The 25,558-nt window shown below is 34.5% G+C and overlaps 1 protein-coding gene across 2 annotated transcripts in view; it reads left to right on the top strand.

The window, feature by feature from the left end:
• The window catches only part of LARP1B (La ribonucleoprotein domain family member 1B), a 128,297-nt gene that overhangs the window by 5,564 nt on the left and 97,175 nt on the right, over window positions 1-25,558 (top strand). For both annotated transcript variants that reach the window (XM_029941096.1, XM_029941106.1), the window contains exons 2-8: window positions 5,595-5,653; window positions 6,039-6,098; window positions 7,877-8,051; window positions 11,005-11,145; window positions 16,358-16,501; window positions 16,742-16,907; window positions 20,500-20,644. In XM_029941096.1, the coding sequence (XP_029796956.1) occupies window positions 5,595-5,653; window positions 6,039-6,098; window positions 7,877-8,051; window positions 11,005-11,145; window positions 16,358-16,501; window positions 16,742-16,907; window positions 20,500-20,644 (890 nt within the window). The remainder of the gene's footprint in view (window positions 1-5,594; window positions 5,654-6,038; window positions 6,099-7,876; window positions 8,052-11,004; window positions 11,146-16,357; window positions 16,502-16,741; window positions 16,908-20,499; window positions 20,645-25,558) is intronic.

Here is a 25,558-nt window from a genome sequence, read left to right as displayed (position 1 = left end):
CAAAGGGTGTCTTCTTGGTGTTTGTATATCGTCCATAATGATGACGTTCATTTAAATGGTACTCAGTTTGCAGATGTTAATTATTTTGAAAAAATTTTTGACCTTTTAAAATTATGATTAAATGTAGTCATGGCATAAGACATCTTTCTTATGGGGTTAGTCATAGAGTTTGTAAAGAACAGATTATACAGGAACTCTCAAATTTTAATGTGCATAGGAATCCACTATGGGTCTTGTTAAAATGCAGATCTGATTCTGTAGGACTTGGGATTTCTGTATTTTCCTAGTTGGTGTCAGTGATGTTGATTCACAGATCACAGTTTGAATAACAAGGGATTTCAGTTCTAATGAAGTACAGTAAATAATAAATCTCTGTTAACAATTAAAGATGTTGTATTTACCTGACTAATACTGTTGCACTTTCTGTTTCCAGGGTAAAAGCTCTTAAAATGAATTGTTTTCCTTATTAATTTAGAATTATTAGCTTATAGATTCCCAGATTAAAGAATAACATTTTAAAGGTATGGAATATTACTCAAAAAGTACAGTGTCTCACCAGTGATGTTTGAAAAATGGAAATAGGAAGATCACACACCATTTGTGTATGTTAATATATACTTGAAAACACTAGTATCTTAAATTTGTTAGATTTAATCTGTTTGGGGAAAATGTATTTTAAATTTTTGTGTACAAATTTATATGTACAAGTGTATTTTAATTATTTTTTAATTTTCTAGGATTGCTTGCTTTTTTAGTCTTATGTTTTCTCTAAATACATGCAGCAATTTCCTCCATTTTAGTTAAAAATTACCTTTTGTAGGCTCGTTTTACCTGTTCTTACACATATATAAAATCATATTTAAAACCTGATGGACTATTTCCATGTCAATGTACATAGATTTATCCTATTTCTAAAACTTTTATGTTCTTTTGTTTAGATGTACCGTTGTATAACTATACCATGTTAATGAATGTAGATAGAGGTTACTTACATAAATATTATATTAGCACAGCTCATCAGTAAACATACAGATGGACATCTTTGTTCCTTGTCTTCCTTCCCAAGTATTTTCCCAGAAATGGAATTCCTTTATTAAAAGATACACATTTTAAGTGACATATTACACATGTTATTATGATAGGTAAAAAGTGTTTTAGTTTATGTTCTTTTATTCAATTGAATGCCATTTCACGTTTGGCCATTTACATATGTATATCTAATTATGATATTTTGAATAGTGTTGACATACAATGTTACATTAGTTTCAGGTGTACAACTCAGTGATTTCAAGTTTATGTTATGCTGTGTTCACCACAAGTAGAGCTACCATCTGTTCTTTTATATCACTATTACATTGTCACTGCCTTTATTCCTCAGACTGTGCCTTTTCCCAGGATTTATTCATTCCATAACTGGAAAACTATGTCTCTCTGCCCACTTCATGAATTTTGCTCAAGCCCCCTGTATTTCTTTTTAAAATCATCTGTTCATCTTTCACACAGATCTGTTTATTTAGCAGCTTAGTATCATCATTACAAATTAAAAAGTCTGGGTTGATGAGGGGGTCCAAGTGACTTCCTCATGTTGAATTTGGAATTAGACAAATGTGTCCACACAGTTGGTGTTGCATTGCAACTGTAGGGGAGTCTGTCCCTGTGAAGGTGACAGCATGAAAAAGCAACCTACAGGGGCATCTGGGTGACTCATTCAGTTAAGCATCTGACCCTGGTTTCTGCTCAGGTTATGGTTTCAGGGTCATGTGACTGAGTCCCACTCTGCTTCACCAATGGGCTCTGAGCATGGAGCCTGCTTGGGATTCTCTCTCTCTCCTTTTCCCTCCATCTCTCTCCTTTCATGCGATCTTTCTCAAATATTTTTTAAAAATTTAAAAAGCAGCCTATAGTACGTGCTTTTTATGGGCAGCTAGCTTTTAAAGGAAAAAGAGGAAAGGTGCTGATTTTGTAAGTTATTTTTTCTTCCCCTAAACTCATTTAGCAGGAAACTTACTGAATTGGGACTTAGGAACAGGAATATTCTGGAAAGGTCTTCCTCTTGGAAAAGTAAATTAATTCATAAGGACCATTTAGTAATAAATGATAAGAAATCACTCTGTTTCTTTTTCCAGAGTGGCTAACATACTTTGTCAGATACTTTGTGATGAGATTAAATTATTAAATTGATAACGTGTACATAAATATCCAATTACAATGTATTCATAAAGGTACTCTATTAAAACATAAGCATTATTGATGCCACAGGGTTCAATGTAAACTTTCCTGTTAAATTTCCTGAGGAATTAAAGTTGAGAGATTAAAATTTAAACAAAAATTTAAAATTTTGAGTCAAAGTATGCTGAAATCAAAATCTCTTAAAAATTTTTTTAAACGTACAAAGAAATAAACCTACCCAACTTATTCACTTTTAACCAGAGGTTATAATCAATGAGTAGAGTATGGAACTGTATTTTTTATTTTTATATTTTTGGAATTGTATTGGTTAAAATTTTTTTTAATGTTTATTTTTTGAGGAGGAGAGACAGAGTGTGAACAGGGGAGGGGAAGAGACAGAGAGAGACACAGAATCTGACGCAGGCTCCAGGCCCCTAGCTGTCATCACAGAACTTGAGGTGGGGCTCAAACTCATGGACTGGAAGATCATGACCTAAGCTGAAGTCAGCAGCCCAGTTGGCTGAGCCACCCAGGTGCCCTCGTTTTTAAATCAATAGATTATCAACTCTGTTATGTTTAAGTATTTAAAACATTTTGTTAGTAATTTGTGTCATTTATTGAAGTTAAAAAGTTTATTTTTATGTGGTTAGAATGATCTAAAAATTTTTTTTGACATTCTTTTTTTTCTAATGTTTTATTTATTTTTGAGAGAGAGAGAGATAGTGTGAGCAGGGGAGGGTCAGAGAGAGAAGGAGACACAGAATCTGAAGACCGGCTCCAGGTTCTGAGCTGCCAGCACAGAGCCCAACACGGGGCTCAAACCCACAAACTGCGAGATCGTGACCTGAGCCGAAGTCAGATGCTCAACCGACTGAGCCACCCAGGCACCCCAACATTCATTTTTGAGAGACAGAGAGGGAGGGAGGACAGAGAGAGAGACACACAATATCTGAACCAGGCTCCAGGCTCTGAACTGTTAGCACAGAGCCCAATACTGGGCTTATACCCACAAACTGAGATCATGACCTGAGCCAAAGTTGGATGCTTAACCAATTGAGTCACCCAGGCACCCCCAGAATGATTTTTATTTTTAACTTTTGATTTTAATTTTGTGATTTTTAGTATCTAATTGATTTATAGTAAAAACTAAGTGAAACATGCTTGTGTTGTCTGTTTTTTACTACTTTTCTTTACAGCAAATATTTTGTATAAGGCTTTATTTTATAACTACCAGGCACTTAATTTACTTAACATAGCAATATTTTGGGACTTTTTTTTCCTACTTTGTTGAGGGGAAAGTCAGTCCCCCAAATGTTCTATACTGTATAACTTTCTTTTGTTTTTTTTGAGTTAGAGAGTGCACATGTGAGTGCGCCCAATTTGGGGAGGGGCAGAGAGAGAGAGAGAGAGAGAGAGAGAGAGGGAGGGAGAGAGAGTCTGAGAGAATCCTAAGCAGGTTCCACATTGACAGTGCAGAGCCTGACGTGGGGCTTGAACTCACAAACTATGAGATCATGACCTGAGCCAAAGTCAGAGGGTTAATTGAGCCACTCAGCTGCCCAGATACTGTATAACTTTCATAAAATATACATAGTATATATAGAACATACTTCAATCAAATTCTGGATAGTGTTCAGGCAAATATTATTGTTTTCCTGCCCTCATTTTTTGGTCTTATTTGCCCTTATTTTTTAATATAGTTTTTCTTAATGAAATATTTTATCTTTATGCCCATTTACAAATACGTATACACGTACACATGTGTACTTTAACTTTAAAAGTATAAAGAAGAATAAAAGAAATACCTATGTACTCATTCTGCTTTAGGAATATAATTACTTTAATATTCAAGATTCCTGTGTTAAACTCTGGTGATATCTTCATCCTTCATCCCTCTTTCTTTAAAAGGTACTCTGTATCTTTTTAAAATCTCCTTCTGGGTTTTAACTGAAAGGCTGATTTTATTCTATAAATTGGTCATTACTGTGATTTTATGGGTTCATCTTTTGCTAGATTATTGTGTTTTCTGTGCACATCCCAAAGTTTATTCTACTTTTCAGTATTTACTTCAGATCATGTTTAGTTAGGTGATACCCCATTTGGTCATCTTGGCTAAGTAATGAACCAAACTAAAAACAGTTGTAAAGCTTCATTAGAGAATAAGTCTTTCTCTCTCTCTCTCTCTATTTATTTATGTATTTCATTGTCAGTCACTGTCTTATTCAAGATAGTGACAAGTGGTGATACCATGATAGTCTTTTTTTACTTTTTTTCTTTTATAGTTTATTGTCAAGTTGGTTTCCATATAACACCCAGTGCTCATCCCACAAGTGCCCTCCTCCATGCCATGCCCATCACTCCCTTTTCCCTCTCCCCCTCCCCCATCAGCCCTCAGTTTGTCCTCAGTATTCAAGAGTTTCTCGTGGTTTGCCTCCTTCCCTCTCCCCAACTATTTTCCCCCTTCTGCTCCCCCATGGTCCTCTGTTAAGTTTCTCATGTTACACTTATGAGTGAAAACATATGGTATCTGTCCTTCTCTGCCTGACTCTTTTCACTTAGCATGACACCCTCAGGTTCCATCCATGTTGCTACGAATGGCCAGATTTTATTTTTTCTCATTGCCATGTAGTATTTCATTGTATAAATCAACCACATCTTCTCGATCCATTCATCAGTTGATGGACATTTAGGCTCTTTTCATGATTTGGCTATTGTTGAAAGTGCTGCTGGAACATTGGGGTACATATGCCCCTATGCATGAGCATTAAGTTTATTTATTTTGAGAGAGCAAGTGAGCAAACAAGAGGGAGGGGGAGGGGGAGGGAGGGAGAGGGAGGGAGAGGGAGAAGGGGCAGAGAGCGAGAGGGAGAGAATCCCAAGCAGGCTCTGTGCTGACAGCCACCCAGGTTCCCCAATATCATGGTAGTTGTACAAAGTTTTACAGAGACCTGTTCTATTTTTTATTACTTTAACTTGGTACAACCTATTATGGTTGCTAACCTTGTTTGTTTGCAAGCCAAATGGTTTGTAGTTGTCTTATTTTCCAGATAGTTCTTGATGAATGTCAGTTTATGAATTGTATAGCAAAATGTATCCGTACTAACTTTACTGTATTAAAACATGTTGCATTTCTAATTATTTTCATGTTTTACTCTGTGAAAGGATTGGTCTGTCAGTTCTGTTTAAGTAAACTGTGATATTTCTCACTTTTGATTTGAACACTGAAAACAAATTTGAATCTGTTCTTGAACTGTAGTTGGTTTCTTGTTAAGAATTTCAGTCTCAGAACTTTGGATTTTTTGGAAATGATGACAACACTGGCTTATTGAAATGCTTATTTTGTTAAGTGTATCTAATAAAGTGGTTGTAAAATAATTTTATATATATATATATATATATATATATATATTTTTTTTTTTTTTTAGAGCTCAATTTCCCCCAAATTATAAAAGCAGGAAAACTCAAGACAAAGAAACCCAATAAGGTATGTTTTTACATGGAATAGTTTTTAGCTATATTGATATTGAAAATTAGTATGTTAGAAACTCTTAGATTATTATATACTTTTCTTCCAGTTGTATTATTGATATTAGGTTAAAGCTAATATATTAGAAAATTGTGGCCTTTGTGCAAATCTTGTGTATGTTTGTTTATTCTGTTATTCTGTATAAATTACTTTAGTCAGTGATAAGACCCAAGCATTGTTATTGCAGTGTTCTGTTGTTTGGAGACGATTTTGAATTAATTTGGCAAATGCCTGCATGTAATTGTATGTAGGTGATTTTTACAGTTGTCTTCACTTTTAAAAAGTATTTTTTCTACTTAAGATTTCTAATTTGCAGATGTAACACTTATTTATTACTTCTTAGGCTAGTGATTTCAGCGATATGGCGAATTGGCCAACACCAAGTGAATTAATGAACACAGGAGTGAGTATTGTTTTAAAGTTTTTTTCTTAATAAAGGGGAAATATTCTCATTTCAACATGCAGAATTTATTTTACTGCAAATGTAGAGAATTGAATTAATAAAGAAGTGCTGAAAACTTAGCAGCTATCCTTTTTATAGTCTAACGCATTTTTCAAATACCGAATTTTTATTGCCTTCATTTGATTGTATTTTCAGGAGGTAATCTTACATTTAGAAGAGTGGGTACCATGCTGTTATTTTCATGTAATGCCTACATTTGAGATTAGTTTTTTATATGAGGCTAATTTGAAGCCCATTTTGTTTCAGAATTTGATATGTTTTTTTGATTTATAATCTTGTCAATAAGTATTGAAGTGCTAATTATATATACACATGTGTATCATATCAAATCAAGAAGTGTTCAGTGAATGGATTTTTTAATTTAAACTATGAAAGAAACTCTAAAAGTTGGTTCTGAGATACTCTATCAAAGGATTTTTTAGAGGAGTAGTAGCATATATGGGTATCTGGTTACATGTTTTCATTTGACACTTTGCTATTTGTATTTTGTGCAGTATTAGTTTACAGCTGTGGATGATATACATTAAACAGCTTAATTAGTGAGTAAATAACATATAATAAACTGCACATGAAGAATTCGGTTGAGAAGTTTTGACTTTATATACCTGTGAAACCATCACCAAAATCAAGAAAATGGACTTAACCATTACCCCAAAAGCTTCCTTATACCCCCTCTTTTTATTCTCCCTGGCACATTCCCCTCATCATTCCTTGCAACCACTGATAGGCTGTCACTTACAGATAATTTGAATCTCTTACAGTTTTATATAAATAGAGTCCTAGAATAATAGGACCTTTTCCCCCCAACTTTCACTTAATTATTTTGATATTTATTTATGTCATTAACAAGTATCAGTAGTTCATTCATTTGTATTGCCAAGTAGCATTTCATTCTGTGAATGGAATGCTACTTGTTTATTCATCTTTAGATGGACATTTGTATTGATTCCAGTTTGGGGCTGTTAGAAATAAAGCTGCTCTATAAACATTTATGTACAAAATTTTGCATGGATATATGCCTTCATTTTTCTTGAGTAAATACTGAGATAGAATGGCTGGATTGTATGGTTGCTGTTTGTTTAGCTTTTGCAGGAACTACCAAACTTCATTCCCCTAACAGTCAGTTTTGAGAATTCTACTTGTGTCACACCCTCACTATAACTTTTTGTTGAAGTGTTTGTTCAATTGTAACCATCTTTGGAAAGTTTGAGTTGTTTTCTTGTTACTGCATTTTGAGAGGTCCTTATATATTTTGGATCCAAGTGCTTTATCAAATACTTAGCAAATATTCTTTCCCAATCTTTGGCTTGACTTTTAACAATGTCTTTTGAAAAGTAGTTCTGTTTTCAATAAAAATCGTCATTTGTTTTGCAGTATTTAGGAAAGTTTTGTTAACACAATTTTTAAAAATTAAAAAAAATGTTAACATTTATTTTTGAGAGAGAGGGAGGGAGGGATGGAGAGGGGCAGAGGCAGAGCATGAGCAGGGGAGGGGCAGAGAGAGAAGGAGACACAGAATCTGAAGCAGGCTTCAGGCTCCAAGCTGTCAGCACAGAGCCCAACGCAAGGCTTGAACTCATGAACTGTGAGGTCATGACCTGAGCCGAAGTCTGGCGCTTAACTAACTGAGCCACCCAGGCACCTCTCTTACCACAAATTTTTAGATATGTTAGTCAAAATGTTCATGAAAATGATTTCATTCAGAAAACTTTTTGCAGTGTCAAAGTGTCATCAGCCAAGGAAATAAGAAGCTACAAAATAGAAAAGAAAGAGAAGACAAAGTTGAAAAGAGAATTAACAGTGAGAGCAAAGAAATCCGGGAAACAAAATTAGATGGTCCTGGTGAAAATGCCAGTGAGGATGAGTCTCAGTCAAGTAATCAACGAAAGAGAGGTTAGTTCATCTATAACTTCCATTTTTTCTACCAGTTTTATTGAGCTATAATTGATAATATGGTATTGTATTAGTTATAGGTATACAACATGATGATTTGATATATGTATATTGTGAAATGATTTCCAGTTTTATTTAAAAAAATTTTAATGTCTATTTTTGAGAGAGAGCTTGAGCAGGGGAGGGACAGAGAGAGAGAGGGATACCCAGAATCCAAAGCAGTCTCCAGGCTCCAAGCTGTCAGCAGAGAGCCTGACGTGGGGCTCGAACCCCTGAACCGCAAGATCATGACCTGACCTAAAGCCGGACACTCAATGGGCTAAGCCACTCAGGTGCTTCTCCACAATTTTAGTGAACATCCATCACCTTCCTGTCACAGTGTTTTCTGTGTGTGTGTGTTTTTTTTCCTTATGAGGAGAACTTTTAAGATCTAGTCTCTTAGCAACTCTCAAATATAGAATACAGCATCAATAACTATAGTCACCCTATAGTATATCTCCAGAACTTATTGGTCTTATAACTGGAAGTTTGTACTTTTGATCACCTTCACTCATTTCCCCTATACCCCTCAGCCACTAATCTATTCTCAGTTTCTGTGAATTCAGCTTTTTTAGATTCCACATGTAAGTAAGTCTTTCTGGCTTATTTAATTAGCATAATGCCTGCAAGATCCATCCATGTTGTTGAAAATGGTAGGATTTCCTCTCTCATGACTGAATAGTATTCAGTTGTATATTGATACACACATTTCCTTTATCCATTTATCTGTGAATGGACACACAAGTTTTTTCCACGTCTTGGGTATTTTAAGTTAGATGGTCCTGGTGAAGATGTTCTTGAGGATGAGGCTCAGTCAAGTAGCTAATGAAAGAGGTTAATTTATATTTTCATTTTGATTTTAATTTTTTGAAGAAAGTTGTAGTAATGAAGAATTATATTTAATCAACTGATTCCTAGTAGTCACCAGTGGGTATTTTGGATTTCTTGAGGATACCATCTGTAATGGTATCTGATTTGCTTTTGTAATATTTTTGAACTATTAAGCTTTCCCTTTTTCATTTGACTTGTACTTTATGAAAGTATAGAATGAAGTTGCACTTATAGAAATGGTATAGATAGATAATATATTTTTAAGAATATTTCTCAAAAATTGTGTGATAATTATTGTTTTTAAAATTTGAATTGGAACTGTTTCCTGTTTTCAGTTTTGGTCAACTTTTTTTTCCCCCCATTGCATTTCTCCATTAAATTACACTTTGAAGAAAAAATACTGTCCTTTCTATCTTTCTATGTATTTTTATATAACTTTTCATGTATCTAGGGACAGATTATGATATAACTGCTTTGTAAAAGCATATTCTCATTGAAAGTTCTGAGCCTACATATAGATAAAAGTGTCTTCAGGGGGCTTTAGGCAGAAAAGTTCTTTAAAGTATTGAAAGGTCAGCATCTGAAACAAGGGGCACATTGGGAAAAATGGCAGGAGATGATATGGGAGAGGTAAGCAAGGTCCACATGTGCAGAGCTTTGGTAACTTGGAATTCCCATTTTATTTTGAATGCCATGGGAAGCCATTAAAACATTTTCATTCTTGGCAGTAATGTCCAGGGGGACTTGGCAGACCCCTTGGAGGGGACATTTTATGGTGAAGTTTTTCCAGTCAACTTCTTTAATAATAGAACCAACAATTTCCCATACACTGAGCACTTACCTGAAGTTTAAGTTTATTTATTTTTTGAATTCTTCTTTTTTAAATGAGTATCTAAGCTTAGCTGCAGGATAAGCATATTAGGCTTACTTGATATGATGCACCAAGACTAATTGCTGAAAAGGGGTTGGCAACAGGACAAACATGTTAGGAAAAAATTTCCCAGTTTCTTAAACAAGTTTGTCACTTAGCTTTTTCATACTTCTTAGATAGATAAGGTTTTTTTTTGACTGGCTAGAATTCATACAGATGACAGACCTGTGTCATCCTGCTTTAAAATTGCCTTGTTAATTGCTTCAATTAAAACTGATCAGCAAACACTAAAATCCAGTTTTTATAGTTAAATTCATTTAATGAAGTCATGAACTGACTCTCTTTAGAGCACAGTTTTTTTTATCTTCAAAGGAAGGGTTTGTTTATACCAGAGAGTATCACTGATAGAATTTATAGTATAGAATTCAAAGAGTTTTTTTTTTTAATCTTTCATATTCTCTCCCTTGTCTGTTGTGTTTGAAGGATTTATAGGAAATCAGAACTTTAGTTGCGTATTGATAACTCCCTTTCCTTTCATTACCCTGGTAGTTTTTCCTTTGCACGTGAGTCTTGTTGTTTAGGTCAAATAAATATATATTGAGCAGAAGACTAAACATTTGGAAACCTTAACTGTGGATTTTGTAACAATTACAGTATCATGTATTCAACCAGAGAAGTTAAGTTGCCTGTCTCTTAGGTTAGGAAAATGCATAGTAGCTATAAAGAGACATCAAATACAGTTAGCAAATTTTATACTCTAATTTTGAGAAACCTCTTTCATTAGTAGTAATCTAGATCAATATTTCATACAGTGACTCGAAACTGAATCAGCCAAACTTTCCATTGTGTACATTATAATTTCTTATCGGCTATACCCCATTCTGAAGCCTAAGAATCAAGTATTAGGGATATTGTATTACACTTAACTATTTTTGAAGAGCTTTTTCATCAGAATTAAACAGAAGAGTGAGCATTTTGCTTGAAAGTAAAACTTCTGATGATACTCCACTAAGTGGCTTTTCATATGAATTTTAGAAATATTTGCACAGACAAGTTTATTAAGGAGCTTTGTGAGAATAAAAATTATTTTGGTTCTCTACAAGAACCTTTAAGGACAAAGTCTTCTATTTAATTAAAACTTGAAGTCCATTCAGAATTGCAAAGCTTTAATGAAAATTGTGAATTGTCATTAAATGATTTGTTTTCTTCAAGCTAATAAGCACAAGTGGGTACCACTCCACTTAGATGATGTAAGACCAGACAGTCAAGAAAGACCAGGATCCCGGAACAGCTCAAGATGTCAACCTGAAGCAAATAAATCATCACACAACAATAGGAGGAATGATACACGAAGTAAGTTACATTCTAAAGGAAAAATTTTTGACACTAACGAACTTAGTCTTAATTTTTACAATTTTAATAGCCATTTATAGTATAAACTACTTAAGAATAAGCTGCAGACATTGTGGCCCTTTTAACACTAAATTCCTTCAGAGTATATATCTTAAGAACGTAATGCAGTGTGATTGTCCACAGGCAAATTTTCCCCATAATGTCTTTTATAGTTTTTTCTCCCTCTTTTCCAGGATCTAATCTGAGATCACACATTGCTTTTAGTTGTCTGTTTAGTCTTCATTAATTTGGAACGGTTCATCAGCTTTTGTCAATGACATTGATTTTTTTCTGAAGATTTTGTGACAGGTGGTAGATATCTCTCACTTTGGGTTTTCTGGTGTTTCCTCATGATTGGATTTTGAAATTTTGGCAGGAATACTGCAGAAGTTAAATGATTTTCTTCTCATTGAATGGAAATGCACACGATCTTGGTTTATCTTATTATTGCTGATATAAACTTTGAGCACTGGGTTAAGGTGATGTACTCTAGGTTTCTTTATTATAAAGATGCTTTTTCTTCTTTGTAATTAATATGTATTTTGTGAGAGAGACCTTGAAACTTTGGAAATATCCAGTTTTTCATCAGACTTTTCTCATGAGTTTTAGTTTCCATTGATGATTCTTACCTGACTCAATTATTACCGTATTACAATTGCTGATTTTTCTTACTGCATCATTACTTCTGTATTTATTAGTTGATATTCCACTATAAGGAATGACCTCCCTTATTACCGGTGTGGACTTTTATGGCTTCTTATTTTTTCAGTATATTATAATCCATTACCATGATTATTTAGTTTGATATTCAGATGGTTCCAGATTTGGCTGGTAAGAGCCTCTTATGGGTGGTTTCTGGGTCCTTATAAGAAGGCCAACTTTACTGAGCTATAAATTATACGTGTATAAAATACATTCACATTACTGTCACTTTCCCCAGCTATGAGTCTACTTTCTGTCAGGTTAGATTTACCTTTTCTGTAATTTTATATAAATTTTGAACTATACTACATTGTATACATTATGAACTCTTGTGTCTCCTTTTGCTGAGCATAATGTTTTTCAGACTCATCAGTATTGCTCCATGTATCAGTAGTTTCTACCTCTCTATTTCAGAATACTTTTCTCTTGAATAGATATACCCTTTCATCCATTCATTTGTGCATGGATATTTGGCTTAGTTTCTAGTTTTTGGCTATTATGAGTAATGCTGCTATGAACATTTATGTACAAGTCTTTGGGCATATATTTTAGTTTCTCAAGTAAACACCTAGGAGATGGTAGAGTAAGTTCGTATGTAACTTAAAAAATTCTTTTCTTAATGTTATTTTATTTATTTTGAGAGACAGAGAGAGACAGCATGAGCAGGGGAGGGTCAGAGAGAGAGGGAGACACAGAATCTGAAACAGGCTCCAGGCTCTGAGCTAGCTGTCAGCACAGAGCCCGACGCGAGGCTCGAACCCACGAACTGTGAGCTTGTGACCTGAGCCAAAGCCGGATACCTAGCCAACTGAGCCACCCAGGTGCCCCTCGTATTTAACTTTAAATTGCCAAATTGTTTTCCAAATTGGTTGTACCATTTTACATTCTCATCAGTAATATTTCTTTCCTTTGCTACTTTTTAGGTCATATGTCTTCTGGAATTTTCCATAGTTTGGACTTGGCTGATTGCTTTGTCATATTTTTTAACATGCTCCTTTGTCTTTTCTGGATATAATTTCTAATACGAGATGTTTGATTAGATTCAGGTTTATTTTTGTTTTAGTAGGACTACTGAGTGTGTGTTTCTTCCAGCAGTAAGGAAAATAATAAGTGTTTCACTTTTAGTTGTGTTACAAGTTTGAATTCAGGTATTGTTAGCCTTATCCATCATAAACTGTCTCATCAGTCTTTCATTTCCCAGATACATTATTTCAACAGAATGTCTCACATCTCAGAAAGCAGAGGAGGACAGGAGGAAGATATGTAGCAACAGTTAGATGAGCATTTGGTTTTATAGGTTTCTGCTGAAATCTTAAGTCTGATAATTCAAAATTTAAAAGAATTTTTTAGATCTTTATTTTTGAGAGAGAACATGAGCGGGAGAGGGAGACACAGAATCCAAGGCAGGGGCCAGACTCTGAGCTGTCAGCGCAGTGCCTGATGTAGGGCTCTCTGTCTTAAGAGCCGTGGGGTCATAACTTGAGCTGAAATCAGACACCTAACAGTCTGAGCCACCCAGGCACTCCTTAAGTCTGATAATTTTTAAAGCATACATGTTGTCCTATAAATGGGGAAGGCTTAATAAAATTTTACAAACATAATATTACTATTCAAAAGTTTCCAATTATATTATGGAAAACTTTAAACATGCAAAAAGTTGAAAGAATTATACAGGGAACACATGTCTAACCGCCACCAAGATTGAGTAATTTTTCTATATTTAATTCTTCTATTTGTTGAATTATTTGAAAGTAACCTGCAGATATCATGACACTTCAGCACTGATATTCAAAGAAAATAGCACCTAGGAAGAACAACAGTAATTCCCTAATTTCATCTAAAATCTAGTTATATTTACTCAATTGTCCACAAAAATGACTTTAAAATTATGGAACTTTCTACAGAAAAACTGACTTTTTTTGCCTTTGAATCATAGTGTCTTAAACTATGATACACTTTAATATCACTTTAATGTTTTATTTGAAAAGTAACATTCATAATATTTTACTTATTAAATATTGGGCATATAAGAAACATGAGTGTTATAAAGAACAAACATAAATGAACATGGGAACTCAGCACCAAGTCTAGAAATGTATATTACCATTATCTTTGAACTTCTGTATGCTCCATGCAATTTCATTCCGTTGCTTCCCTTCTCAGAAGAAGGGAATATTTGTTTGAATATTTTTATTTTATTGTTTCAAGCTGACATTTAGTATGACTCCATTAACATATTCTGTAACATTAAGTTTTTAAGTTTAGTCTAATTATTTTAGATAAGTGCATGTTGGTGTATTGTTGTTAAGTCCTTCCTTTTTTACCCCCTGCTAATGGCCATCTCAATATTTAATAAAACCTGTTCTGTTGGTGGACATTTGGATTGTTTGTTTTTTTATTTTAATGTGTGACGATTTACATTTTTATGCATGTTTTCCAGTAAACATGTACAAGAGGTTCTATGGGGTAATTTCTTTTTTGAGAGACAGTGCATGAGCAGAGGAGGGGCAGAAAGAAAGAGGGAGACACAGAATCCAAAGCAGGCTCCAGACTCTGAGCTGTCAGCACAGGGCCTGATTCAGGGCTCGAACCCATAAATCGGGAGATCATGACCTGAGCTGAAGTTGACGCTTAGCCAACTGAGCCACCTAGGTGCTGCCTTTGGGGTAATTTCTTAAGACTGCAGTCCAGGGGCACCTGGGTGGCTCAATCGATTGAGCGGCCGACTTCAGGTCAGGTCATAACCTCATGGTTTGTGGGTTTGAGCCCTGCATCGGGCTCTGTGCTGACAGCTCAGAGCCTGGAGCCTGCTTCTGATTCTGTGTCTCCCTCTCTCTCTGACCCTCCCCCGCTCACACTCTGTGTGCATCTGTCTCTCTCAAAAATAAATAGATGTTAAAAAAATTGAAAAGAACATGTATATTCATTTATTTTAAAAAAAAAAAAGACTGCAGTCCATGAGTGGATTATGAAATTGGCGTACTAGGTGATGATCAGATTTTTAAAAAAAATTGATAGACTCAGCATACAAAATATATTTTTATGACAATTGTGTTTAGATTACAAAAAAAATTTTTCTTGTTCCAGGGTGTAATGTACAGTAAGGCCTTCTGTGGGTGAGGCAGAAGTGTTTGAAAAAGACTATATTAAGATCTGCACTGAAGAGGAATTGTAACATTTAGGGCAGTGATTCTCAATAGAGAAGATTTTACCTCCCTCCCAAGGGGCATTTGGCATTGTCTGGAGATAATACTGTTTTTCACAACTTGGGGGCCAGTGAGTGAGTGCTACTGGCATCTAGTTGATAGAGGTCATGGATGATGCTAAATATTCTGTAGGCTCCTACACTAGAGAATTACCTGGCTCAAAATGTCAGTAGTACCAGGGTTGCAAAAACCTTGGTCTCGTAAGATATTTGTACCTTCAAGTTTATTTGATTATTTCAAATTGTTTTTCAAAGTGCATGTGCCTGGCTTTGTTTTGATGACCAGCTGTATACAATGTTCTACCTTTTCTTCTTGGTCAATATTTGATTAATTATAGGACCTGAAAACATTTGTCAGACTGGGGTAGATCAAATATTCTGTCTTCCTTTGCATTTCTCATGACCACTGAGGCTGAATACCACTTTTTATGTTTATTGTCCATTTGCATTTCCTGTTTGACTACCTCTCTTGTAGCCATTTTTTCCATGGAATTACTGTGCGTGTGTGTGTGTACACGTGTGCGCGCATGTGCACTAGTGCATTCTCTATGTATTCTAGATATAATTATTTTTTTTGTTTGTTTTTGGGTTTTTTTGGGTTCTTTTTGAGAGACAGAGACAGCGTGAGAAGGGGAGGGTCAGAGAGAGAGGGAGACATAGAATCTGAAGCAGGCTCCAGGCTCTGAGCTAGCTGTCAGCATAGAGCTTGATGCAGGGCTCGAACCCACAAACCGTGAGATCTTGAACTGAGCTGAAGCCGGATGCTCAACTGACTGAGCCACCCAGGCGCCCTAGATATAATTCTTATATTGTACTGCAGATATCATCTCCCAGTTTGTTTTGTATTTTTATTTCCTTTTTTTCTTTAAAAGGAATTTCTTTTACTTAAATTGAGACATTTCTTTAAATATTTTGTGAAAATTTCTTTAAGAAGTTTTTTTAATATAATGCAAACTCCGTAGTTTTGGAACATCTTGAATCTTGAATAGTACCATCTTAACACAGGACCTTTTTTTTTTAGTATATTATTTTTTTACTTTATATGTCAGTACTTTATACGTCAATACTTTTGTGGACCCTCTTTCATGCTGGGGACATTTTGACCAATTCTTACAAGTTCTCTTAAGTTTGTATCTATCTGAAGAATGCCTGTTACTAACAACTAGTTACAAAGTGGGGAGGGGCAGTTACCATGTTTTCATAAAAATGGTCATGTCATTCACTGTTGCAAATTGGAATATATAAAAATATTTTTGTTTTTAAAAGGTTGGAGGCGTGATAGAGAAAAGAGAGATGATCAAGATGAAGTTGCCAGTGTGAGAAGTGAGGGTGGTAATATCCAAGGTTCGTTTAGAGGCCGAGGAAGAGGACGAGGACGGGGAAGAGGACGAGGCAGAGGAAATCCTCGATGTAGGACATGAATTTTCATTTTGTTAAATTAGATGGAGTTTGAAAAAGTGTGCAAGCCCTCTGTTAGTTTTGGCCACTGTCCAATATGATGTTTTAACTAATTTTTTTTGTCTGATAATTAAGGTGGTTTTGTAATTGTTACCTATTGAAATAATTCACTTTGGATTTTCTTTATAGTAACTATTTCTCTTTTAAAAAAAAATCTATAATCACTTTTCTTTCTCTTTAATTTACACCAAGTGAACTTTGATTATTCATATGGTTATCGAGAACATGGTGAAAGGACTGATCAGCCATTTCAAACAGAACTTAATACCAGTATGATGTATTACTACGATGATGGTACAGGTGTACAGGTGTATCCTGTGGAAGAAACATTGCTTAAAGAGTATATCAAACGCCAAATGTAAGTCAATCAGACATAGCAGATGGGATAGTAACCTCAAACTTTAACATCATTAATAGTGAATACATTATAATACATTTTTAAGCCATTTCTTAGTAAAATTGGAAGATTTTTAATAGTACTTTGTTATTTTTTTCTAGGAAACGTTAGTGAAGTATTTTTAAAAAATTTATATTTGGTTCACATTGTTATGTAAGACTCCTGCTTTGTTTACTGTTCAGGTATTTCTCTGTTTAAAGAGTGTTAGTTGAAAGAGTATTGTCACGATATATTGAGTGATTAAATATAAGAATATAAAATTGCTATATATTTGAAGTTGAACAAAAGAATCTTGGCTTCTTATTTCCAAGTAAATGCTTATATTTAAATTTGCAAATGAATATAAATGACAAAAAATGGTAATAGGTCTTTTTTTAACTTGGCAAATGATTTCATAATTCTGAGTTTGTTTTTTAACTTTTAAGTTCTCTTTCTTAGTTCAGACTTTTTATTCCACTTTTCATAATGGTTGCCTTCTGAGTACTGAAGTTGATGTTAGTGAATGTTCTGTTGTCTTTAAGGAAGAAAAACCCTTGTACATATTTTATGCATAGAATTGTATAGAATGTTTTGCCTATTTATATAGTATGTTTATATAGTGGTGAGAAAAATGTCTCTAAGTGGTTGGCATAACCAGTTTGCTGAAATTTGATTACTTTTTATCCTTAAAAAGTAAAAGAAAAAGGCTATTTTTGAAAGGGTTTAAGCATCTTTTAAAAAACACCTATCTTTATTTAAGAAAGAAAATGGACTCTGTTAGAAAAGAATTTCATCAGCATCATCCAGGCATCTTCCTGGAATGCCTTCATGGTGGATTTGATTGGCTTACACACAATATGAAGCAACTTGTTTATTTTGTTCTTGCTTCTTTTGTTACAGTTGACGCAAACACTGAAGAAAAGGTCCTTTTTATGGGCAGAAAGTGCCTGGCATGTGGCTATCAACTTCAAACCACTATTCCTGTCTTTTTTGTAATTCTTGCTGCCAGGTCCCTTCTGAGACCTGACAGTGGATATGCAACTCCATGTCAGGATAATCGGCCTCCAGTGTGCTCATACAAGTGAGGGAGGAGCAGAGCTACTTCAGTGTTGACAAAATTTGTGATCATGCAGTGTAGAATCCAGAGCTTCTAAGGTAGGACATGATAATGTCCCCAGGATACTGAACAAAATGTCAGACACAGCACTGGGCATGACTCCTTTTTTTTCTTGTTACTATTTTAGCAACAGGGTTTTTGGCAGATGTTAGAGGACCAGGTTTACAGGTTTATAATGGCTCTTTGCTGTTATTCTTTGATTAGTGGACTTCCGGAGGAGTCATGCTTTTGACTTTGTTTTCTTTGAGGTTTCTTATACTTAATCTAGATAGGCTCATTGAGTAGGGTTTACATTTTTCTCTTTGAGAAGTTACTGAAAATTTTCTTGCATTTGTGGGAAATTATGCTAAATGTATTTTGAAAGTAAGAGGCTTAACTGTATTTGGATGATTTGAGTTTTAAAAATTATTTTAACTGAAAAAATATTGTCATTTTTTATATCAGAATATTAAAAATTTAAGATCTTGATTATTTCTAGTGAGGACAATCTCTTCTGACATTCACAGGGATGAGTAGTTTATAGCCCATTTGAAGTTTAAAAAATAAATACTATAGGTAATAGGGTGATTTATGAATTTATTTAGATATTAAGATTTTCATGAAGTAGAATAAAAAAACATCTTATCAATGATTCAGAAAAGTTTTCCTCTATGAAAAGTTTTAACTTGTGACTAAATCAAATGTCTTAATATGAAAATTTAGAATTTAAGCATATATATTATGTGCCACTGTATCAGGTACTGTGAAAAGGATTTGAAGTGCAACAGAAATCAGAACCCATATATTATGTGCTCACCACATGCCAGGCACTATGAAAAGGGCTTTTGGAGATATAACAAAATTGGAATGTTTATTTTTTCAAGACTTAAGATTTTTTTCTTCAGTGTTTAAGTAATGATTTACTAGTGTTACTGAGATGTCAGTAGTAGTTCACTGATCTAAGGGAGCTTTGCACTTTGATAATTGGATAAATATCTCAGTATAAAGAAACAACTTGAGTATTTACATTTCTAAAATAAGATTTTTTTCTCCCAGTGAAAAGTTTCTGAAAGCCAATTATCCTTAATGGGTAGTCATTTCTTCAAAGTTGGAATTTGACCTAAATATTTCAAGGGTATGTTTAGTAATCCTGTGTTAATATCAAAATACATGAGTTGGTGTGCATCCTCATAATTTGTCACCAAACTTTGAAAACTGTCTCTGATTTGGGAACAATATAGGATTATTAACCTGTGGGTCATATCATCATTGATGTCATGTATTTCTTTTATATTCTTTCCTACATTTTCCCCCATTTGTCCTCTTGTTGTCTCTAGAATTCTGTTTTTGTTTTTCTGTATGGAGGTTGTAATTAAAACAATTTTTTCCCTAATGTTTACTGTTGAGAGAGAGAGTGCGAGCAAGCACAGGGAGAGGGAGACACAGAATCCAAAGTAGGCTCCAGGCTCTGAGACATCAGCACAGAGCCACAGAGCCTGACTTGGGACTTGAACTCACGAGCCATGAGATCATGACCTAAGCTGAAGTCAGACGCTCAACTCACAGAGCCACCTGGGCATCCCGTGGAGGCTGTAATTTTAAACTTGTTTCTCAAATGCTATTATTAAATATATTCATATTATCTTTGTATCTTAGAACTTGTAGTTATTGATCTTACAGCTTATCCATTTACATTGCTCTCTACTTTCCTGGGGAAGATTAACGTATCTAAGCTTTGTATTTTTTCCCCCCCGTGTACCTCATAGTAACTTAGATATTCCTTGTTCAGCTTTATATTCTGTTCATTCTTAATGTCTTTTATAGTTCTCTCCATCAAAGATATAGGGGAGATCTTGCAAATATGTAATTGTGTATGTACACTTGTGCTCATGTATTCACTCGGTTTTTACCCAGTAGCTTTGTGCTGATTGCTAGGATTCAGGATTAAACAATGTCACCACCCTGTCTATTTAGAAAACAAAACAAACTGTAATCTACTCTGTAAACTTCACAAAGAGTACTTCCAAGAAAGCTGTTGTTAGTGATGTGGAAAAAATTGGAAGGCAATCTGTTGACATGTTTGGTTGTTATTTAGTGTTTAAATGAAGCAAGTTAAAGTAGCTTTTAATAAAAAATTTCCCTTAATTGACTCATTTGAAAAAATCAGTTATTGAACTGTTTTAAAGTAAAATGTTGGTTAATTCTTTATGCCAAGGTAAAGTTAATCTAAGTAGAAGTAAATATTAGTTTTTTGGAAGAGATTGAGTATTCTAAGTTTCTTTCTACCCATGGATAAGAAATTATAACTTGGTAGGCTTTGGTCTTATATTTACCTTATATCTATGTGTATTAAATCTTTATATTACTAGTAAAATAATTTTAAAGCTGTTGATATATAAACAATAGGTATTTTGTTTCCTATTGAATAAATGAATTAAACTGATGTTAATTTATTTTTGTTTATGTTTTTTTTCCCAGTGAATATTACTTCAGTATAGAAAATTTGGAACGGGACTTCTTTCTTAGGAGAAAGATGGATGAACAGGGTTTCTTGCCTGTTTCTCTGATTGCTGGTTTCCATCGTGTTCAGGCTCTCACTACAAACCTTAATCTCATTTTAGAGGTAATTATTCATTTACAAATATTTGCAAAACAGTCTGTACTTTCCATTCAGTTATACTGTGAAGATAACTCTGCTCTAAAAAGTATATTAAAAAAACTTAAAGGGGTAGATGGCTGGCTCAGTTGGTGAAGTGTCGAACTCTTGATTTCCATTCAGGTTATGATCTAAGGTTGTGAGATTGACTCCCTCTGCTTGGGATTCTCTCCTCTCTCTCAGCCCTGCTTCCACTTGCACGTATCTGTGCACTCTCCCTTCCTCCCCCCCTTTCTCTCTCTCTGAAATATTAAAAAAAAAAAAAACCCTAAGGAGGGGCAACCTGGCTGGCTCAGTTGGTAGAGCGTCTGACTTCAGCTCAGGACATGATCTCATAGTTCGTGAGTTAGCGCCCTGCAGTGGGCTGTGTGCTGACAGCTTAGAGCCTGGAGACTCCTTTGAATTTTGTGTCTCCCTCTTTCTCTCTTCCCCTTCCGTGCTTATGCTATGTCTCTCAAAAAATGAATAAATGTTAAAAAAAATTTTTTTTTAAACTTAAGCAAAAGATTAATCTGTAGTTCCCTAAGGCTTAGACTACATCTCATGGCTTTTTTTCATTTTATAAAATGCAAATAAATTTCTATTCTTGGAAACCCCTCAAAGAATTACTAATAGTGTTACCACCTGTTTTTAACCTGATCCTTCAAGCTTGGACTTTCTTGAGTGTTTCTGGTCCTTTAAGTCTTCGGGCTGCTGCAAAATAGTGTGTATTTCTGTTTATTAAAAGTTTGAGTATTTCGTATGCTATAGAAAGGCTAGTTTAAAGCCGTCCTTCCAGTTGTATTCTTAATGCTTTTGTTAAATTTTTTGTACTGCTCTAGAAGTGCTTTGAATGCTTTTTTTTCTGTTTCCTACATACATAATCAAATTTACCCTTTTGCTACAGTTTTGACAGACTTAAATTTTTGTGTCCCTTTGTAGCCAATCCCTTTTCCCATACACAATTCCTGGAAACACTGATCTGATTTTTGTCCCTTTAGTTTTGCCTTTTCCAGAATATATAAATAAGTTACATGTTTGTATGTAGTTCATAGCCTTTTATTTCTGATTTCTTTCACTCAGCGTTGTGCTTTTGAGATTTATTCATGTTGCACGTTATCAGTAGGTTGTTCTTTCTTATTTATTAGTATTCCACAGTATGGATGTACTACAGTTTATCCATTCATTTGTTGAAAACATTTAGATTGTTTCCAGTCTTTGGAGATTATGAGTAAAGCAGAAAGGTGTTTGTGTGGACATGCTTTCATTTCTGTTGGGAAATATTGAGGATTGTGATTCTGTTGTGTATGCTAAGTGTAGTAACTGTAAAAAACTGCCAAATGTCCAAAGTGGGTTGGACCATTTTGCATCCCACCATTTTGTATGAGAGTTCCATTTGTCCTATAGCCTCATCAACACTTGATATTGTCAGGTTTTTTGAATAATAGATATGTAGTGGTTTCTTATTGAGGCTTTAATTTGAATTTCCCTAATGACTAATGATGTTGAACATCTTTTTATGTGTTTATTTGCAATCAGTGTATCTTATTTGTTGAAATATCTGTTCAGATGTTTTGCGCATTTTTATTGGAGTTTAAAAAAATTTTTTTATTGTAAGAGTTCTTATTCTGGATACAAGTGCTTTGTGTGTATTTTATAATTTTTTTCCCCCAGTCTTTGGCTCATGCTTTCATTTTCTTTTTCTTTTCTTTTCTTTTTCTTTCTTTCTTTTTTAATGTTTATGTTGGGGAGAGAAGAAGCATGAGCCAGGGAGGGGTAGAGAGGGTAGAGAGGGAGACAGAGAATTTGAATCAGGCTCTGTGCTGACAGCAGCAAGCCTGGTGAGGGGCTCCAACTCATGAACCATGACATCATAACCTGAGCTGAAGTTGGATGCTTAACTGGCTAAGCCACCCCAATGTCCCTCATCTTTTAATGTTCTTAACAGATTTCTTTGACTTTTTTAGTAATTTTTTTAAACATATGTGCTCCATGCTTTAAAAACTAGCTACAGGAAGAGTCAATATTTCAAAACAGTATAAATTAGCAATTTGTTATTTGTTCACATGTAATTAATGAGTCTTTGTTTTATGAAATGTTTTATTATTGCATGTACTTATAAATACCATTTAAATAAAGTTTCTTTGTAGTTTGAAGAAGACTTAGTTTTTTCCTGTAAGTTTATTAGTCTTCAGAAAAATATGATGATATTTGTAGTAGAATGACTTTTATTAAGTACTTCCATTGTCTGTGCTAATAGCAAAGATCTATTTCAGCTGTCATTTTCAATGAAGTTGTGACTCATTTCCCCCACTATCTGTACTTTTTAGGCATCTGGTTGTAATTTTATTGTATGCTTTTTTGGTCTGTTGGTATTTCCATTTAAACCCTCAGGCATAATTTTCAAGTTATTGATTATCTGCTTCCTTATATCTTCTGGTAGAAGGGAAGGAATATTAAAACTTTTGCATTGCAGTTATGGTTAGAATTATTGATAGAGTAAGAAATACTGCTATTACGAAATATAGGAACACCTAAGCACAGTGATTTAGAACAGCATTAACATTCATTGTGCACCTACTATTCATTACAGTGGGAAAGTTGTCCTTTATCTGTTAAGAATGTAAGATTTCATTGGGTTTTGCAAGATAAACATAGTGAGTAAGAGCATGGACTTGACAACCTGCATGCACATCCTCATAGCTCTGTGACCTTGGGTAATGTCCTGAGACTTCTATAAAGTGGAAATGCTAACATTACATACTTCCTAGAGATGAAATGTGTAATGACAGTATCTGGCACAAACAGTAACCCTTAAATAATGATTTGCTGATATTGTTAGTTTTCAAGGATGTCCTTCTATTGTTCATTCCTTTTTTTGGATCTTCATTTCCTTTCAACTTTTTGCTATATGAACTTTAATATGCTTGAGTCTCTTCATTCTTGAAAAAAAATCAAAAGAAGTAAAATATACTTGAGCTCACACCCCTATCTGCCCTAGTTGAGGTTTTCCTTTTTTTTTTTTTTTAATTTTATTTTAATTTGGAGAGAGAGAAAGAGAGCACATGAGCAGGGGAGAGGAGATGCAGGCGTCTTTCCCTCAACCCAGGGATCATGACCTGAGAGGAAATCAAGGCTCAACCAACTGAGCCACCCAGGTACCCCCTGGTTGAAGTTTTCTACACAGCCAATCTTACTCCCATTAATTTTCTGCTTACTACATATATTTTTTACTTTGATACATGCATATTGTAATATGATTAGTGTTGTAGTGATATTTATCACATAATTATAGTACAGTATTCTTGGCTATAGCCATCAAACTGTGCATGAAATCTCTGTCAATGAATTTCCTGCTCACTGCAAGTTTGTACCTTTAAACATCAATCTTCTCCCTGCCCAACTCCCCCCCCGGCACTGTTTCCTGGTAACCACCATTTTATTCTCTTTCTCTTTTTTTTTTTTTAAGAGTTTCATGTTTTTAGATTCCACATATAAGTGATACCATGCAGTATTGTGTTTCTGTCTGACGTATCTCATTTAGCGTAATGTGCTCAAGGTCCATCCATGTTGTTGCAAATGGCAGGATGTCCTTCTTTCTCATGGCTGAATAACATTCAGATGTGTATATATGTATATACCATGTTCTCTTTATCCATTTATCTGTTGATGAGTATTTAAATTTTTTCCATATTTTAGCTACTATGAATAATGCTACAATAAACATGAGCATGCAGATATTTCTTTAGAATCCTGTTTTTATTTTTTGGGGGTATACCCAGAATTGGAATTACTGGATCATATGGTAGATCCAGTTTACTGCATTCTTGATTCTTGCTCCACAACTGAGGTCTATTTGTGTCTCCCCCTCCCCCCCACCTTTTTTAAATCCAATTAATCCTGGAACTTTAACCAATTCTATAACTCTATTCAAGTTATTTAACCTCTTCATGTTTGTTTTCTCATTGTTAAAACAGTACTTAGACTATCATGGAGTATAAAGGTTTAGGAGAAGTAATACAGTAAGTAAATACTGTATAAATACAGTGCTAAAATAGTACAGTTTTTCATAGAACTAAAAAATAGCACTTAAACTATCAGAGTATAAAGCCTTAAAAAAAGTAATTAATACAGTATTTGTGAAGTCCTTAGAACTATGCGTGCTACCTACTCTTATCTGAAACCTTGTTTTCCACATTGGCTGACTGTGCTGCTGTCTTATCTCTTAAGTCTTTGTACATGAAAGTCTTTACTCTTGATACCAGGCATTGGACCAGGAACTAGGAATACATTATGTATTCTAACATTGGTAGTTATTCATAATAATAGATACCATTAAGAAAAGGACCAGGGGTGCCTTGTTGGCTCAGTCAGTTGAGTGTCCCAACTCTTGATTTTGGCTCAGGTTATGATCTTATGGTTTTGTTGAGTTAGAGCCCACATTGGGCTCTGTGCATTGACTATGTGGAGCCTGCTTGAGATTCTCCCTCTCTCTCTCTCTCTCTCTAGCTCTCTGCTCCTCCCCAACTCATGCTCTCTCTGTCTCTCAAAATAAATAAATAAACTTAAAAAAAATAAGCACCAACATTAATCGTAAAAACTTCAGGTATCCAGGAATATTAACTGTACAATTTAACTCATTGTTGACGAGTTCATGATATACCCATGGTTTGGTTTTAGTAAAACTCTTGTCTAGATCTTTTCCTTAATTTTGTGTAAAACATAATTTTTGTCTGATGCTTTTAAGATCTACGTCACAACTTCTCTTTATTTTTTCTTAAGCTTTTCTTTTAATAGGGAAAAATTCCCTGTGATTTAGGATTCAAAGGGTATATAGTGAAGAATTCCTTCCTTCCCATCTTTCTCCAACAGTGAGTTAGTTAAATCTTTCTTGGTTACCAT

Source organism: Suricata suricatta, chromosome 1, assembly GCF_006229205.1.
Source record: "Suricata suricatta isolate VVHF042 chromosome 1, meerkat_22Aug2017_6uvM2_HiC, whole genome shotgun sequence".
Taxonomy (NCBI): domain Eukaryota; kingdom Metazoa; phylum Chordata; class Mammalia; order Carnivora; family Herpestidae; genus Suricata; species Suricata suricatta.
This window is presented reverse-complemented; position numbering and strand designations above follow the sequence as displayed.